The sequence below is a fragment of the Tupaia chinensis genome, unplaced genomic scaffold (genome assembly GCF_000334495.1).
Source record: "Tupaia chinensis unplaced genomic scaffold, TupChi_1.0 Scaffold149491_1, whole genome shotgun sequence".
Classification (NCBI taxonomy): Eukaryota; Metazoa; Chordata; class Mammalia; order Scandentia; family Tupaiidae; genus Tupaia; species Tupaia belangeri.
In genome coordinates, this window is record NW_006209335.1 from 341051 (window position 1) to 356617 (window position 15567).

Consider the following 15567-nt stretch of genomic DNA (forward strand, 5'->3'; position numbering starts at 1 on the left):
ATCAACACGTGGGGAGAGGTCTCCTGCTAAATCACCCTACCACTCTTGTCTGCTGGCTCTGGGCTGCTGAGGTGGCTTTTCTGGCTCCTGATTCTGCCACCGAACACACTGCTCGTATTTAGGGTGCTGACGAGTGAGCTGCTGAGGTCTCTGTTCTAGAGCGGTGATTACAACACAGTGCTGAACAGAACTGGGCCCAGGGAGGAGTTCTTCGGCCTGACATGAGGCCCCATCAGTAAAAAGGGGGGGGGAGGTCCTTCAGATGTCACCACAGAATGGGTCTGGATCACCCTTACTGTCCTAGCAAAGCCACCCCATGCTTGTCCACACTGTAGTGCTGGCATGTTTTGCTGACGTGGGAGAGACCGTCTCCATAGCACACACTCATTTGCCAGTCTGGTCACTGTCACAAGGTGAACGAGGCCACATGGCACAACTCGTTTTGGGAACTGTTGCTGCCTTTCTGGCATCCTCACTGCCTCACGGTGCTCTTGACCCTTGCTCAGGGGTTAGGCGCTCAAGGTAGTGAGCCAGGGAAAAATGACTTCCGAAGTCCTTCAAGTCACCAGTAGGAACAGGACCATGGCTTTGTGTAGAGGAACTAAAAAGTACTTTTTAAGTACATAAGCTTTGAGAGCCACTAAGCAGCATGTAAAAAAGAGAGACACAGAAGTCGCCATGCACCTGTAGCAACACTGAAACCATTCTGCCTAAACTTCAGGTAACCCTCCAGGCATGGAGCTGAGGACGGGAGGGCAACCCCGACCCTTTCCCGTCTGCCTGCAGGGTGACCTCCACTTTGCTGTGGGTCTGCCTCCCCAGCCGTGCGCATGCCAGCAGCTGTGTCTGTGCTTCTGCAGAGTGAACTGCAGAGGGAGCGTGTGAGAGCACCCGCGTGTGCCTCTGCACTTGGTAGGTGCTCAATGAGAGTCACTAGATCAACCCTACGTCATTTTTAAAAAGTGACAGAGGTGGGGCCGGCAGGTGGCATGGTGGTTAAGCATGCTAGACTCCCACATGGCCAACCATAGTTCGAGTCCTGGACCTGGCAGCTTGCTTTCTCACTCTCTCTCTCTCTCTCTCTCTATCCTTCTCTGGTCAAATTAAAATAAAAAAAAAATAAATAAATAAAAGTAAATAATTCTTAAAATAAATAAATAAATAAATAAATAAATAAAGTGATAGAGGAGGGGCCAGCAGATGGCGTAATGGTTACATCACTAGATTCCCACATAGTTGACCGCAGTTCGAGTCCTGGACCCAAGGGCTTACAACTCAGGCTGGGCACATGTGCGTGTGTGCCCAAAATCCCGAGAATAGAATGGAGGGAGAAGGGATCATGGTGTGATTCCCCCTGGAGGATGATTTCTTGCTTTTTGTCTCTGCCTCCCGGCAAGCACACACACACACAAATCTCTTTTTTAAAAAAAAGGCGATAGAGAATTGCGACCTGCGTCTCTGCCGTGTTTCCTGCTCTGGGAGGGGTGAGGTGGCATGAGGGTCACATACATGCCCCTTGGGAAGGTGAGCGAGCCCAGTCTTCCTCTTCTCTGCCACATCTCAGTGGGCACATGCAGAGAACACTGACCTGGGGAAGTGAGGCCCGGCTCTCAGGCCCGGCTCCGTCACAGATACCTGTGACCTTGACTAAGAATCTAACTTCTCTGACCAATTCTGTCCTTGCCGGAATGAGAGGAGAGGCTGGATAACAGTATGTCTGAGGCTCACTCCAGCTCTGAAATGCTAGAGTTCCAGTCCAAATTATCCTCTGGGTGGGGGACCCTTCCTGCTGGATTTGAGACCAACATCTGGAAGCCTAACATGGACGCAGAGCCTTCCACAGAAACCATAAAAAGGAAGCAGACTGCGCCCAGCACAGCATGGGTCTGACAGCAGCTTTGCGATGCCTTGCTGTGCCCAAATCAAACGAAGGCTCTCATGTCCTACTGACCAACCTGCAGGTTATGAGAACGGCCATGACGACTGGTTAAACGGTCCCTCCCTTTCCTAGTTCAGTTTGCCGACAAGGTGTACTCTGAGAAAGTAAAGGGGGCATGGATTTGGCTGAAAACCTGAAACAGACATCCCTCCCGTGACTTCCCCAAGGAATGTGTTTTCAAAACAGCCCAAGGTAACTGGGCTGTCAGGGGAATCTCTCATAAGCAGTGACACCTCAGGGTGTTGTTCGGGAGCCACCGTAGTCTACACTACCCATGCTCCTCAGGGGTGGTGCTGGCCACATCTGAGCGGGTGGACTTTTAGGGGTGGGGCGGTACATGTGGGTCCAATGAGGACACGCCAATAAAGGGAGGTTCTCCAACTCAATTGAGCTTTTTCCTTCTTTGAGTCAAGGCAGAGGTTGTAAACTGCTGGCCCACGAGTCGAATGTGGAGGGAAGACAGGTGTTACCTGACCTTCTAGGTACTTTATAAAATTTCATTAGTTATGAAAGAGCTGAATGCAGGCCTTCTAAAATGTCAGATGACGGAGCCCATCTCTCCAGGAGGCAAGTCAGGAGGAGCTGAGCAGGGAGGAACCTGTTGTCCACTTGCCCATCCACCCAGACTGCTTGCCAGCACTGAGGCTGGATCTCGGTCATCACTGATCAACTCACTTACGGGGCTGTACAACTCAAGTAGAGGAACAATGACAGAGAGGGCTCTGTTTCAAAAAAACGAGAGCTCAGTGGAGGTAGACAACATTTCTGTCTGTCTAGGAGGCAAACAAAAAGTTCCTGTGATGAGACCCATGCAGCCAGCTTTGCTCATTCCCAGGACCCGCAGGGTCCTCATGCTCTCTTTTAAGAATGTCAGAAACAAGCTCAGTGGGGCGAGGCAAGCTGGACACTGCTGCTCAGCAGGGGAGGCCACAGCAGGGCCCAGGGTCTGCTCCTGGCCCACCCTAAAAGCTGGTGCTCATGACATGTCACTGGGGCTGCTGCACTTGGCAGTTCCTGTCTTTGTTTCAAAGAGACCTAGAGAAGTCTGATGCTCTAGCCAGGAGCCCTCACAGGACAGAGTGGGAAACGGTGGATCTCCACTGCTGAGGACGTGTTTAACCAAGCAGCTATTCAGAGCAGTCCTAGGACAAATGGCCCCTCTCCTTCTCCTGGAGCCTTGACTTCAGAGCCTTGAGATGAAGGAGTGACAACCCGCTCAGGGGCATCAGCTCATCAGCTACAAGGCCTATACTTCAGACCACGCACTCCCTCACGATAGGGTTCTGCAAATCATGCTACTTACCTCCAACATCCGCGACCGACGGATAGTGATGTGAGTGACGTGGGGGGAGGCAGAGCTGGTCTCCACAAGCCCCAGCTTCTCCTTCTCCTTGGTGACCATGTTTCGGAACAGGAGAACTCTCTGAAATGAGCAGAGGTGGGACCAGAAACAGAATCGACAGCTGATGATTCCGTAAAAAACACCCTACAAAATTACTGAAATTTAAGTCATGTGAGATGCAGTTGGAATGGGAGGTTTTGTTATGTGTGTCTGGTTAGAAGAGCCTTGCAAGAATAGCAATCATTCCCCAAAACACTTTTGGGAATTAGGAAGAATTGTGCAAAGAGAGTGATCTGGCTCCAGCTGAGCTCCAGCTAGGGATAGTCCTGGAGAAAACCATTCTCCTCGTCCAGTTGATAATCCACTGTAACAATCTGGTGGCAGAGCAAGTCACCGAGGCTGCTTTATACAGCTGTGCCTGCTTTAAAGGAAATCAATATTGTGGATTTAAAAAACAGAAAGCATTCCAAAATAATTTTTCCTACTGTCAGAATTAAACAAATGATCCTACAGTATAAAGGTCCCTGACCTTTCCACTGGCCTCCTCTGTTCTGTCAAGCATGCCACAGTCCCACCAATAATATTTATCAATTACTGTTTGAAAACAACCCTCTGCTTATTCTTAAGATCTTGATAGGCGCCAGTCAATGGCACGGTAGTTAAGGCAGCTGGATCCCACATGGTTGATGCACAGTTCCGAGTTCTGCATCTAGTGGCTTGAGAAACATGCCGGGTGCCTGTACGTATGTGCTCAAAATCTTGAAAGGAGGGAAAGATGGAGAAGTGACTGTAACATGACCATTCCCCACGGGGGATGCTTTTCTTCTCTCTCTGACAAGGGTATATGCCCTCTCTGGCACATTAAAAAAAAAATAGATCTGATAAGCCCCTTCAAGAGAGAACAACTCTGCTCCACTTTGGGTTGCTTTCTCTTTTTTAAATAATAGCATTCAAATAAAGTCAGCTGAATGAATACATAAATCCAGCTACATCTGTTTTTTCAAACATGGGAATGTCTCCTAAAAGCCAGGAGCTTTGTTAGATATAAATAAGAACAGTAATAACAGCAGCACTAACAATGACAGCAATGAAGTTACTACATATAAGGGGGCCTAGCGGATTTTCACTTAATTACTGTATGAACTGTACGAATCTGGGCTGTAACAGAAAAAGCAGTCACTAAGGGCCCCCTGAGAAGTGCCGTGGTTCAAGTGACCATCCTCCCCAGGATGCATGTTGAAATTCAACTGCCAAGGTAATGGGGATGGGAGCTGGGGCTTTAGGAGGCGGTTAGGCCATAAGGGCTCTGCCCACATGGGTGGGTTTAATGTCTTTAAAAACGGGCTTTTGGAGGACCAGCAGATGGCATAATGGTTACGTCGCTGGATTCCCACGTAATCAACCATGGTTTGAGTCCCAGACCTTGCAGCTTACAACTCTCATGTGTGTGTGGCCAAAATTCCGAGAGAAAAATGGAGGAGAAGGGACTGTGGTGTGGCCCTTCCCCCTAGGGGGGTGATTTCTCACTTTCTGCCTTTCTCTCTCCAGCAAGTGCATGTATCCTATAACAAAAATCTCTCTAAACAAACAAACAAACAAACAAAAAAACCAGGCTTTTGGGAGCGAGTTCTCTTTGCCCTCACACTCTGCTGCCATATGAGAAACAGCATCCTCCCAGCCCTGAGGATGCTGCACAAGGACCCCTGCCCCACAGAGCCCCTCTTCCCTCTCACACCACGTGGGCTTCCTAGGCTAAACAAGAGGTGGAGATCTGAAGTCGCAGTGGGGACTTGAGTCGCACCTGGTTGGGCAAAGGCAAGGCGGCGAGTGCAGAGGAAGAGGTAAAGGAAGAGCCCGCATGTGGGCGGCCAGGGCGGGGGGACACGGGCCAGGCATGATGAGCCCCTCACTGGGCGGAGAGCAAGAACAAAACCAGGGGCCACACTTGGGGCAGCTGGCACAATGCTGACAGTGAGACGAAGTGACCTGACCACCCCACTGGAAGAGTTTCCTGGCACGGGGCTGCACGTGCTGTCAGGAGGGACGTGAGACCTGAGACAGGAGGCAGCAGGTCCCTGGACACCCTCGGATACTCTCCCAGAACCTACTGGTACTGTCCCAGGACAGGACCTGGAGATGGGGAGGGGCCTATTTTCCCAAGGAGGGACTAGTATGAGCCAAAAATAAACAGCCTTGATGGCAATCATAGGCAAAGTTTCCAAAAGAAAAATAAATAGTGAGGATGAGCAAACAGCTAAACCCAACCGTCTTGACTGATCCCAAAGTCTTACTGAAGACACTCTAGGAACCGTTCTCCTGGCACTCCTGAGCTGGGAGAAATCCGTAACGGTTCCACTTACTCGATAGTTTGGTCCTGGGGCCAGCAGACGGTGCAGTGGCTATGCTGCTGGACTCGCATGTAGTCAACCGCTGTTCGAGTCCTGGAACCAGAGGCTTAAAATCCCCACTGGTGCGCGTGTATGCGTGTCTAAAATCCTAAGAGGAGAAGGGATTGTGGTGTGGCCATACCCCCAGGGGTGATTTCTCACTTTCTAGTTCTCTATCTCTCTCTCTCTGATGAGTGCCCATACCCTGTAGAAAAATCTCTCTTAAGTAGTTTGGTCCTGGGAACCAGCAGTTAGCGTAATGGCTATGTCACTGGACTCCCACGTAGTCGACCGCGGTTCGTGTCCCGGACCCGGTGGCTTAAAACTCACGCCGGGCGCGTGTGCGTGCGTGCCCAAGATCCTGAGAGGAGAATGGAGGAGAAGGGATTGCGGCGTGACCATCCCCCCTGGGGGGTGATTTCTCGCTTTCTGTCTCTATGTCTCTCTCTGTCTGTCTGGCGAGCGCACGCGCCCTACAATGAAAATCTCTCCAAAAAAAAAAAGTAGTTTGGTCCTCACAACTTCAGGTATTTATGCTTTCTGCTAGAGGGTACATGTGCCCACCAGAGAGAACAAGAGGAGAAAGCACCCCTATGGGGAACGATCTTGCCATAATCCCATCTCCTCCATTTCTCCCTCCTTTCAAGATTTTGGGTACACACTCAGATGTGCAGGGCTTAGACTCACGTGCTTAGACTCTCAAGTTGCCCAGTCTAGGACTCAAACCAGGTGGTTGGCCATGTGGGATCCAGCTGCCTTAACCATGGAGCTGGCTCCCCAATACACTGTTTTGAACCACAGATACACAGAATGGAGATTCTAGTCTACACATAGTAGGAATGCTATGATCAAAGGCTGAACCCACAGACGCACGGGTCTGGGAAGAGGTGCTGCCTTTGGTATTAGCACCACCAAGCTAGATGAGAGCCGGGATACAGAGGCGTGGAGACTACCTCAAACCAGGAACAGCCGCAGGAGGTAAGGATGCCAGGTGTGGGAGATGGGAGACTGCGAATTTCAGAAGATTTATTTAAGGGAACCAGCAGTTAGTGTAATGGCTATGTTGCTGGACTCCCACGTAGTCGACCGTGGTTCGCGTCCTGGACCCAGTGACTTAAAACTCACGCCTGGCGCGTGTGCGTGCATGCCCAAGATCCCAAGAGGAGAATGGAGGAGAAGGGACTGCGGCGTGACCATCCCCCCTGGGGGGTGAGTTCTTGGTTTCTGTCTCTATGTCTCTATCTGTCTGGCGAGCGCACGCACCCTATAGCGAAAACCTCTCCAAAAAAAAAAAAACATTTATTCAAGAAATTAGAGATACCATTTTAAGGGATTGTTCAAAGACCAAAAAGTAAAAGTTACAAAGAAATAGATTAGCTTAAGATGAGGAAGAATGGTCGCTGGTTTGGAAGAGTAAAGCCTCAGAGAAGCCGTGGCCTGCTTTACAAAGCTGTGTTTTCTGTTGGAGGCAAGGTCGGTGCTACTCTGAAGAGGCTCCCTCAGGGACAGTGTTTGAGTAATTGCCATAAGGTCCCCTCATGTATGAGTCTGTCAAATGTGCTGGGAATTTAAATAGCCCCATCTTTTGCACATCACAGCCTGTGGGAAAGAATAGCAACCGTAAGTATTAACGTCAAGGTCAAAACAGTATCAGGGAGAAGTGAGGTTTAAGTGCCTCTGAAAAGTAAGATTTAGCTTATAAAAATGTGATTAGCCCTCTTTTCTAAAGATGTCTATTTTGTAAAAAAGAAAATAGGACGGGAAGGAGAAAAGAGCATGCTTAGACTCAGGGAGGAGCGCAGACCTCTCAGGGCGTCCAGCAGCCTCTGGGGCACTGCTGTTCGCGAGGGCGTGAGCAATGTGTCCCTCCTTTCCTGGAGGCTGGAGTCACAGTACCCAGCCCTTCCCAGAACTCCCATGTCCCCTGGGTGTGTGACGCCACACTCCTGGTTTCTCTCCTCTCGTGCTGGCCCTTTAAGTGATGAGGCCCACAGGGTCCTGGTCTTCTCACTCTGTCTGGTCCTCTGAATGCTTCACCCATGTCCATGGGTGCAGTCAGGAGATAGGGGTGCAGTCCACACACAGAGCCTACTCCTAGCCCAGCCCTCTCTACTGAGCTCCAGCCTCCGTGTCCAGCAGCCTCCTATCTGTACAAAGCTGAAGTCATCACCGCTTCCTGGGCTTGCTCAGGCCTTGGTTTCTGCCTCTGGGAATGGCCCTTCCTGGCCACCAGTCAGAAACTTGAACATCACCTGAACCCCTCCTCCTCCTCAAAGGCTGCAGGTGCTTCCTCCTTAGCTGTTTCCTGCCTGGGCCATCTTTCCACTTGGATGGTACCAGCCTCGTGCAGGCCACTGGCTCTAACCCCTCTGCCTCTAGCCAGTGCTCCAAAACAGCCAGAATGACTTCATAAAGCATGGCTCTGACCAGGCGTCTCCTAAGCTTAAAACCTCGCCTCGGCCTGAATAAAATGCAAGCTCCCAGCCTTGGTCTGTGAAGCCCTCCATGCTCGAGCTCCTACAAACCTCCTCGGTTTCACTTCCTGACTCTATCCTTTACGCTCTTTCCAGCCAGACCGATGTTTGGCTCTCTAACAGCAAGGCATGGTCGCGTACCCCGCCTGGGCCTTTAAACACCGTCTACTTTGCCCGTGGCGCTCCCCCTGCCCCCGGCGCTCCCCCTGCCCCCTTCCTCTCTCTGGCAGGGTCAGTCCCCGTGCCTGGGCTCTGGAGTTGCATCCCCGTAGCACACAACTTGCTCACCGAATCGCCAGCGCCCATCACCTCCACCCCTGCACGCCCAGCGCTCGGAGTCATGCTGGCCAGAGTACGGGCCAGTCACTGCTGCACTTGCTGAATGAACGATCTCTGAGTCAGTTCTAATTGCTATAACCGAACAGAAGGTCAAGAACCACGAGGCAGGACAGAAAGGCATACCAGGAACCCAGCTCTGAGTGCAACTCACGTTTTTATGAGGAATGACGTGAGGGATGTACTGCAGGATCAACTGTGCCCGTTTTCTGTCCTTGTCGAGTTCCTGGAAGAGCACGCTAGGTTTGAGATCCCTTAGGAGAAAGACAAGGGTTGGGATGATTAAAACAAGAAAACCATTCTCTAGAGCAGGGCTGGCAGGTCAAATCCAGCCTGCTGCCTGTTTCTGTAAGAGTTGTACGGGAACATCACCATTCTCATTTAGAAATGTAACGGCTACAGCTGTTTTCATTGTACAAGAGCAGCTGCAAAAGGCTGTTGGGTCCATGAAGCCTAAAACCACCTGGTCCAGGGCTAGTCCCGTCGCCCAGTGGTTCAAGGATCTGGATCCCACATGACTGACTGCAGTATGAATCCAAGCCCTGGCAGCCTGGAAAATACATTGGGCACATGTATTTTTGAGTGTTCATGTCCAAAATCCCAATAGAATGGAGAAATGGAGGAGAAAGGATTGAGGTGACCATGCCCATTGTGGGGTGCTTTCTTCCACTCCTCCCAGCCCATCTCTCCACCTCTCTCTAGCAAGCACACCCACCATCTGACGATTAAAAAGTAAAACAAAACAAAACCCACCTGACCCTTTACAGAAGAAGTTTGCCCTGCCCTACTGCCATAGCTTCGTTACGTATGGGTTGTCACATCACTGATAAAAAATGTTGAGGGCTCTTGTGTTTAGTTGGTATGGGAGGTTTTCTCCTACCCTACCCCCAAATTTTTATTTGCTAGAGGGCATGTATTCATACCAGAGAGAGGAAAAAAGAACCCTCTAGTGGGATGTGGTTATTACCACAATCCCTTTTCCATTTCTCTACCTCATTGGGATTTTGGGCATACACACACACATACCTGACATGTTTATCAAGCTGCTGGGACTAGAATTGGAACTGTATAGTTAGCCATGTAGGATCTGGCTCCCTTAACCATGAAGCCACTGGACCAGCCCTGAAGGATAACTTTAAAAGACTTTAATTGCACTTGCAGTAATAAAAATATTAATGGGAAAACTGAAGCTTAGAATATATTTAAGGTTTACTGGGAATATAAGATTCATAACACCAAAATGGTTCTAAATTCTCAAGCACGTGAAGTAGCACTAGAATAAGTTATCTTATACCTGTGTTAAGATCCTGCCCCCGGCGCTCCCCCTGCCCCCTTCCTCTCTCTGGCAGGGTCAGTCCCCGTGCCTGGGCTCTGGAGTTGCATCCCCGTAGCACACAACTTGCTCACCGAATCGCCAGCGCCCATCACCTCCACCCCTGCACGCCCAGCGCTCGGAGTCATGCTGGCCAGAGTACGGGCCAGTCACTGCTGCACTTGCTGAATGAACGATCTCTGAGTCAGTTCTAATTGCTATAACCGAACAGAAGGTCAAGAACCACGAGGCAGGACAGAAAGGCATACCAGGAACCCAGCTCTGAGTGCAACTCACGTTTTTATGAGGAATGACGTGAGGGATGTACTGCAGGATCAACTGTGCCCGTTTTCTGTCCTTGTCGAGTTCCTGGAAGAGCACGCTAGGTTTGAGATCCCTTAGGAGAAAGACAAGGGTTGGGATGATTAAAACAAGAAAACCATTCTCTAGAGCAGGGCTGGCAGGTCAAATCCAGCCTGCTGCCTGTTTCTGTAAGAGTTGTACGGGAACATCACCATTCTCATTTAGAAATGTAACGGCTACAGCTGTTTTCATTGTACAAGAGCAGCTGCAAAAGGCTGTTGGGTCCATGAAGCCTAAAACCACCTGGTCCAGGGCTAGTCCCGTCGCCCAGTGGTTCAAGGATCTGGATCCCACATGACTGACTGCAGTATGAATCCAAGCCCTGGCAGCCTGGAAAATACATTGGGCACATGTATTTTTGAGTGTTCATGTCCAAAATCCCAATAGAATGGAGAAATGGAGGAGAAAGGATTGAGGTGACCATGCCCATTGTGGGGTGCTTTCTTCCACTCCTCCCAGCCCATCTCTCCACCTCTCTCTAGCAAGCACACCCACCATCTGACGATTAAAAAGTAAAACAAAACAAAACCCACCTGACCCTTTACAGAAGAAGTTTGCCCTGCCCTACTGCCATAGCTTCGTTACGTATGGGTTGTCACATCACTGATAAAAAATGTTGAGGGCTCTTGTGTTTAGTTGGTATGGGAGGTTTTCTCCTACCCTACCCCCAAAAAACTAAAAGCAGTTTTTCCTCTGGTAATTCTGTTGATAAAAACTACCATTTAACAACCATACCCTGTGGCTCAGCTCACAGGAAGATCTTTCAACTCAGCTAAAAGATCTTCTCATTCCAGTTTGGCTAAGAAATACCTACTAAACATGATCTGTCTTTGCTGCAACTATTAAATCTAATCATATCAGTGTAAGTCATATCATCCCCCAGGGGGATGGCCATACACAATCCCTTTTTCCTCCATCCTCCTCCTTGGATTTTGAGCATGCACACACATGCACTGGCGTGACTGTCAGGTTGCCAGGTCTGGGATTCGAACTGTGGTTGGTCATGTGGGAGTCCAGTGCCTTAACCACTATGTCACCTGATAGACCCAGTTAAAGTATCTCGTAACAGAAAAGATGCAAGATAACCCACACTGCCAGGTGCTTCCCAAGAACAGCAGCTCTACGCAGATGAGCAGGATGAAGGGAGGGGAGTGCCCTGTGCCCAGAGCATACACTCTGAACCCGCAGGTGCCTTGGCTGCCATGGGACAGGGCAGATTCTGGCTTCTAGGAAACCCCCATCCCTGATGCTCACTTTCGCAGCCAGTGGTCCTCGGGGGCAAAGCGCCGCCGGCAGTCCCGTTCATAGAGCACCATCAGCCACCCATGGACGGACTGGAACAGCTCCAAAGCCTCACCCTTGGCGTTCTCTGTGGGATAAAGGGTAAAGTCACACTCACGGAAGAGGAGCCAGAACCAGAGAGGACAGTCCTCATCCCCCATGGTCATCAGGAAGAGCTTGATCTCCTCACTCTGACTCTCACGTGGAACTGAAGGAATGAAAAGGTGCCCTGGGTATGTGCCCAGGTCTGCAGGGCCTGAGCATCTGTCACAGTCACTCTCGCTGCCTCTTACCGGGACCTTTTAACTGGAGGAGCTTTTACTGAGCGACTGCAAACCCTTCAGGAGGGGTACTCACTCTGAAACGTGAGCTGGCACACTTCACATTTTCATGGAAATCAACCCCCAAGGACTAAAAGGACATTCAGGGTGAAATGAATCATCATTATAAGCCTTGACATATACATGTGAATCCCAGGGGTGGGACTTCTATACCACACTAATATCTTTTTTTTCCAATGGCAGAGGGCATGTATGTGCATAAGAGAGAAAAGGACAAGCAGATGGTGTAATGGTTATGTCACTGGATTCCCGCATAGTTGACCGTGGTTCAAGTCCTAGATCCAGGAGCTTGAAAGACACCGGGTGCACATGTGTGTGTGCCCAAAATCCTGAGACAAGAACAGAGGGAAAGGGACTGTAGCATGGCCATCCCCCCTAGGGGGTGATTTCTTGCTTTCTGTCTCTCTGTCTCTCCAGAGAATGCACATGCCCTATAACAAAAATCTCTCTAAAAAAAGAGAGAAAGCCCCCTCAGTGGGGCCTGGTCATCTGCCTGCATGCCTGGCTTGTGTTTTGGGCCATGGGGTGGGACTCAGAGCCTGGTGGACCAGTGGGCACAGCATTTAGCTGCTATGGTATGGCCCCATGCTACTATCTTAAGAGGACACAACCAGAGTAAAGAAATGAAACTTCCAGTTAGGTGAATAAATGTGCACTTTCTGCTAGCTCAGATAGACAATGAAGCTAAGAACTGTCAAAGTCATCAACCTCTTGGCCTCTGTGGGTGTAATATCAATCATACAATGGCAGAAACCTTTACCTTACCTACAATTCCATCCCAAATCATCTTGAACACAAAGGAATTCAGAAAAGAGGAAATGGTGACCAGTTCTTCCAGTTTGAATGAAATTTGTTCTTCATAAACTTCAATGTCATCAAGAATCCTAAAGCAGATAGAAAATTATTCAGAATTTCCTACTAAGAGAAAAAATGAGATCTGTACTATTTACCGGATAAAACAAACAAGGTTAAGGAATAAGCACTACCTTATAGAGATGATTACTATAAAATTCGTAGAGGAAGTACTAAGACATCTACAGTTTGCTTCTAAATAATCGGGGCGGGGAGAGCAGGTGGGGTTTAGTTGAAGCAAGGCTGACTTGCTGTAAAGCTCACTGTAAAGCTGGCCACAGACGCACAAGCTTTTATTGCATTGTTCTTTCTTTTTTCTATGTATGTGAAATTGGCCAAAGGAAAAAGTTTAAAAACACATAAAATCTACTTGGGACCAGCAGTTGGTATAATGGCTATGTCACTGGACTCCCATGTAGCTGACCGTGATTTAAGTCCCAGACCCAGTGGCTTCAACTCATCCTGAGAGGAGAATGGATGAGAAGGGATTGTAGCGTGGCCATCTCCCCATGGGGGGATTTCTCGCTTTCTGTCTCTTTGTCTACTCTGCTTATTTTCTCAAAAATAAGGATCAGGGACCAGCAGATGGCATAATATCTACGTTGCTGGACTCCCCATACAGTCAACCATGGTTCGAGTTCTGGACCCGGTGGCTTAAAACTCATACCAGGCGCATGTGCGTGAGTGCCCAAGACCCTGAGAGGAGAATGGAGAAGGGATTGTGGCGTGGCCATCCCCCCTGGGGTGTGATTTTTTGCTTTCTCTCTGTCTCTCCCTGTCTTTCTGGCAAGCACATGTGCCCTATAACAAAAAAAAACCTAGTACAGTGAACAAGTACTGAGCTGTGATTTGAACCCAAAGCCCACACTCAGTGGTGCTGACTCAAAACCCCCTGAAAGGACAGAAACTAACAATTACTGAGCACCTACTGCATGCCACCTGCTCTGTAAATGTGTTCTTGTCTACTTCTTACCATGACCCTGCCAGAGGTCTAAGTGTATGCAGTACGTGTGTCCCTTCCGATTTCTAGCCCCACAGCAGTCAACCTACGTGATGAGGTGGCGAGAGCAGTCACTGAACAGCATCAGCATGGCCAAGAGCTGCTTGGACTCTTCAGTGTCATTGTTCAGGCATTCCAAGAAGAGCTTCAACCCTCCATGGGGCCCCAGCTCACAGATAAAAGCCCACAGTTTGGGCAGCAGGTCATCAAGGTAAGTGAGACCTGGAAAAGAACAGAGAATCCCAAGCTTCAGATCAGGCTTCCACCTGGTCTCCTATTTTTCCTATCTGCTGGGAAAACAAAACGCTTAAACCTATTAGTTAACACACTTATTGTGCCCAAGAAGAAAAGGGTACAATGATTAAGAAAAGCATTATCGACATGAGAATAACGATAACATAGCAACAGTGAACATTTCATGGGGGCTTACTAAGTACCACACACTCTTCCAGACGCTTTGCTCACATTGTCTCCCTTCTGCCTGTGCAGCTCAGTGTTACCTTCGTTTTGCAAGGACGGAAAGCCAAGCACAGAGAGGTTCAATTATTAGCCCCAAACTGCACAGTCAATAAGTGTCACAGCCAGGAGGAGAACACAAGTTATCTTAGAATTTAAGTCTTGCTTTTTTTTTTTTGAGAGGTTCTTTTTGCTTTAGGGCATGTGCACTCGCCAGACAGACAGAGAGAGACAGAGAGACAGAAAGTGAGAAATCACCCCCCAGGGGGGATGGCCACGCCGCAATCCCTTCTCCTCCATTCTCCTCTCGGGATCTTGGGCATGCATGCACATGCGCCCGGCGTGAGGTTAAGCCACTGGGTCCGGGACTCGAACCAAGGTCGACTACGTGGGAGTCCAGCGACAGTCACTATGCCAACTGCTGGTCCCAGTTTTTTTTTTAAGAGAGATTTTTGCCATATAGTGTGTGCGCTCACCAGTAAAACAGAGACAGAGAGACAAAAAGTGAGAAATCATCCTCTGGGGGGGATGGCCATGCTGCAATCCCTCTCCTCCATTCTCCTTTTGGGAATTTGAGTATTCATACACACACGCCCAGAGTGAGTTTTAGGCTAACAGGTCCAGAACTCGAACTGTGGTCAACTATGTGGGGAGTCCAGTGATGGAACCATTATGACATCTGCTGGTCCTAGAATTTAAGTTTTTTTTTTTTTTTAATTTGTTAGAGCATGCATGCACTTGCCAGAGACAGAGAGATACAGAGAGAGAAAGTGAGAAAGCACTCTTCATGGGGGAATCCTTCTCCTCAATCCCTTCTCCTTTATCTTTCCTTTCAGGATTTTGGAGATGTCCTTTGAATTACTTAATTTTGAACAAAGAACTATTTGGGGAACACAGAGAAGCCTGGGGAAGAAAATCACCAGATTATGGGGCCAGCAGGTGGTATGGTGGTGAAGGGTGCTGGACTCCCACATGACCGACTACAATTTGAGTCCCAGACCTGGTGGCTTGCTTTCTCACTTTCCCTTTCTCTCTCTCTCTGTCTCTCTCTCTGGTCAAATTAAGGAAATAATAATAACAAACATAATTAAATAAATAAAATAATTATTTAAAAAAAAAAATCACTGGTATTTATGGATGCTTAGAGGGTAACCTGAAAAATTGTAAAGGAGGAGACAAATGTAAAACTAATTTGGTGATTACTCTTTTTAACTCTAACTTAATTTATTTATTCATTCATTTATTTATTTAAATTTGACCAGAGAAGGACAGAGTGAGAGAAAGATAAAGTGAGAAAGCAAGCTGCCAGGTCCGGGACTCGAACCATGGTCGGCCATGTGGGAGTCCAGCGCCCTTAACCACCATAACACCTGCTGGCCCCATAATCTGGTGGTTACTCTTAAAGGTGTGACCTCCCAATTCCAAGGGAAGGAAGATATGGATATGAAGAAGCCTTTACAAAGCCAAGAGCTTCTAGGTCTGGT

At 48.9% G+C, this 15567-nt stretch overlaps 1 protein-coding gene across 5 annotated transcripts in view; it reads right to left on the minus strand.

Moving 5' to 3' along the window:
- The window catches only part of UBE3B (ubiquitin protein ligase E3B), a 67304-nt gene that overhangs the window by 23814 nt on the left and 27923 nt on the right, over positions 1–15567 (minus strand). For all 5 annotated transcript variants that reach the window (XM_006171225.3, XM_006171223.3, XM_014585281.2 and 2 more), the window contains 5 exons: positions 13678–13849; positions 12541–12659; positions 11408–11522; positions 10088–10187; positions 3243–3362 (listed from right to left, as the gene is read on the minus strand). In XM_006171225.3, the coding sequence (XP_006171287.1) occupies positions 3243–3362; positions 10088–10187; positions 11408–11522; positions 12541–12659; positions 13678–13849 (626 nt within the window). The remainder of the gene's footprint in view (positions 1–3242; positions 3363–10087; positions 10188–11407; positions 11523–12540; positions 12660–13677; positions 13850–15567) is intronic.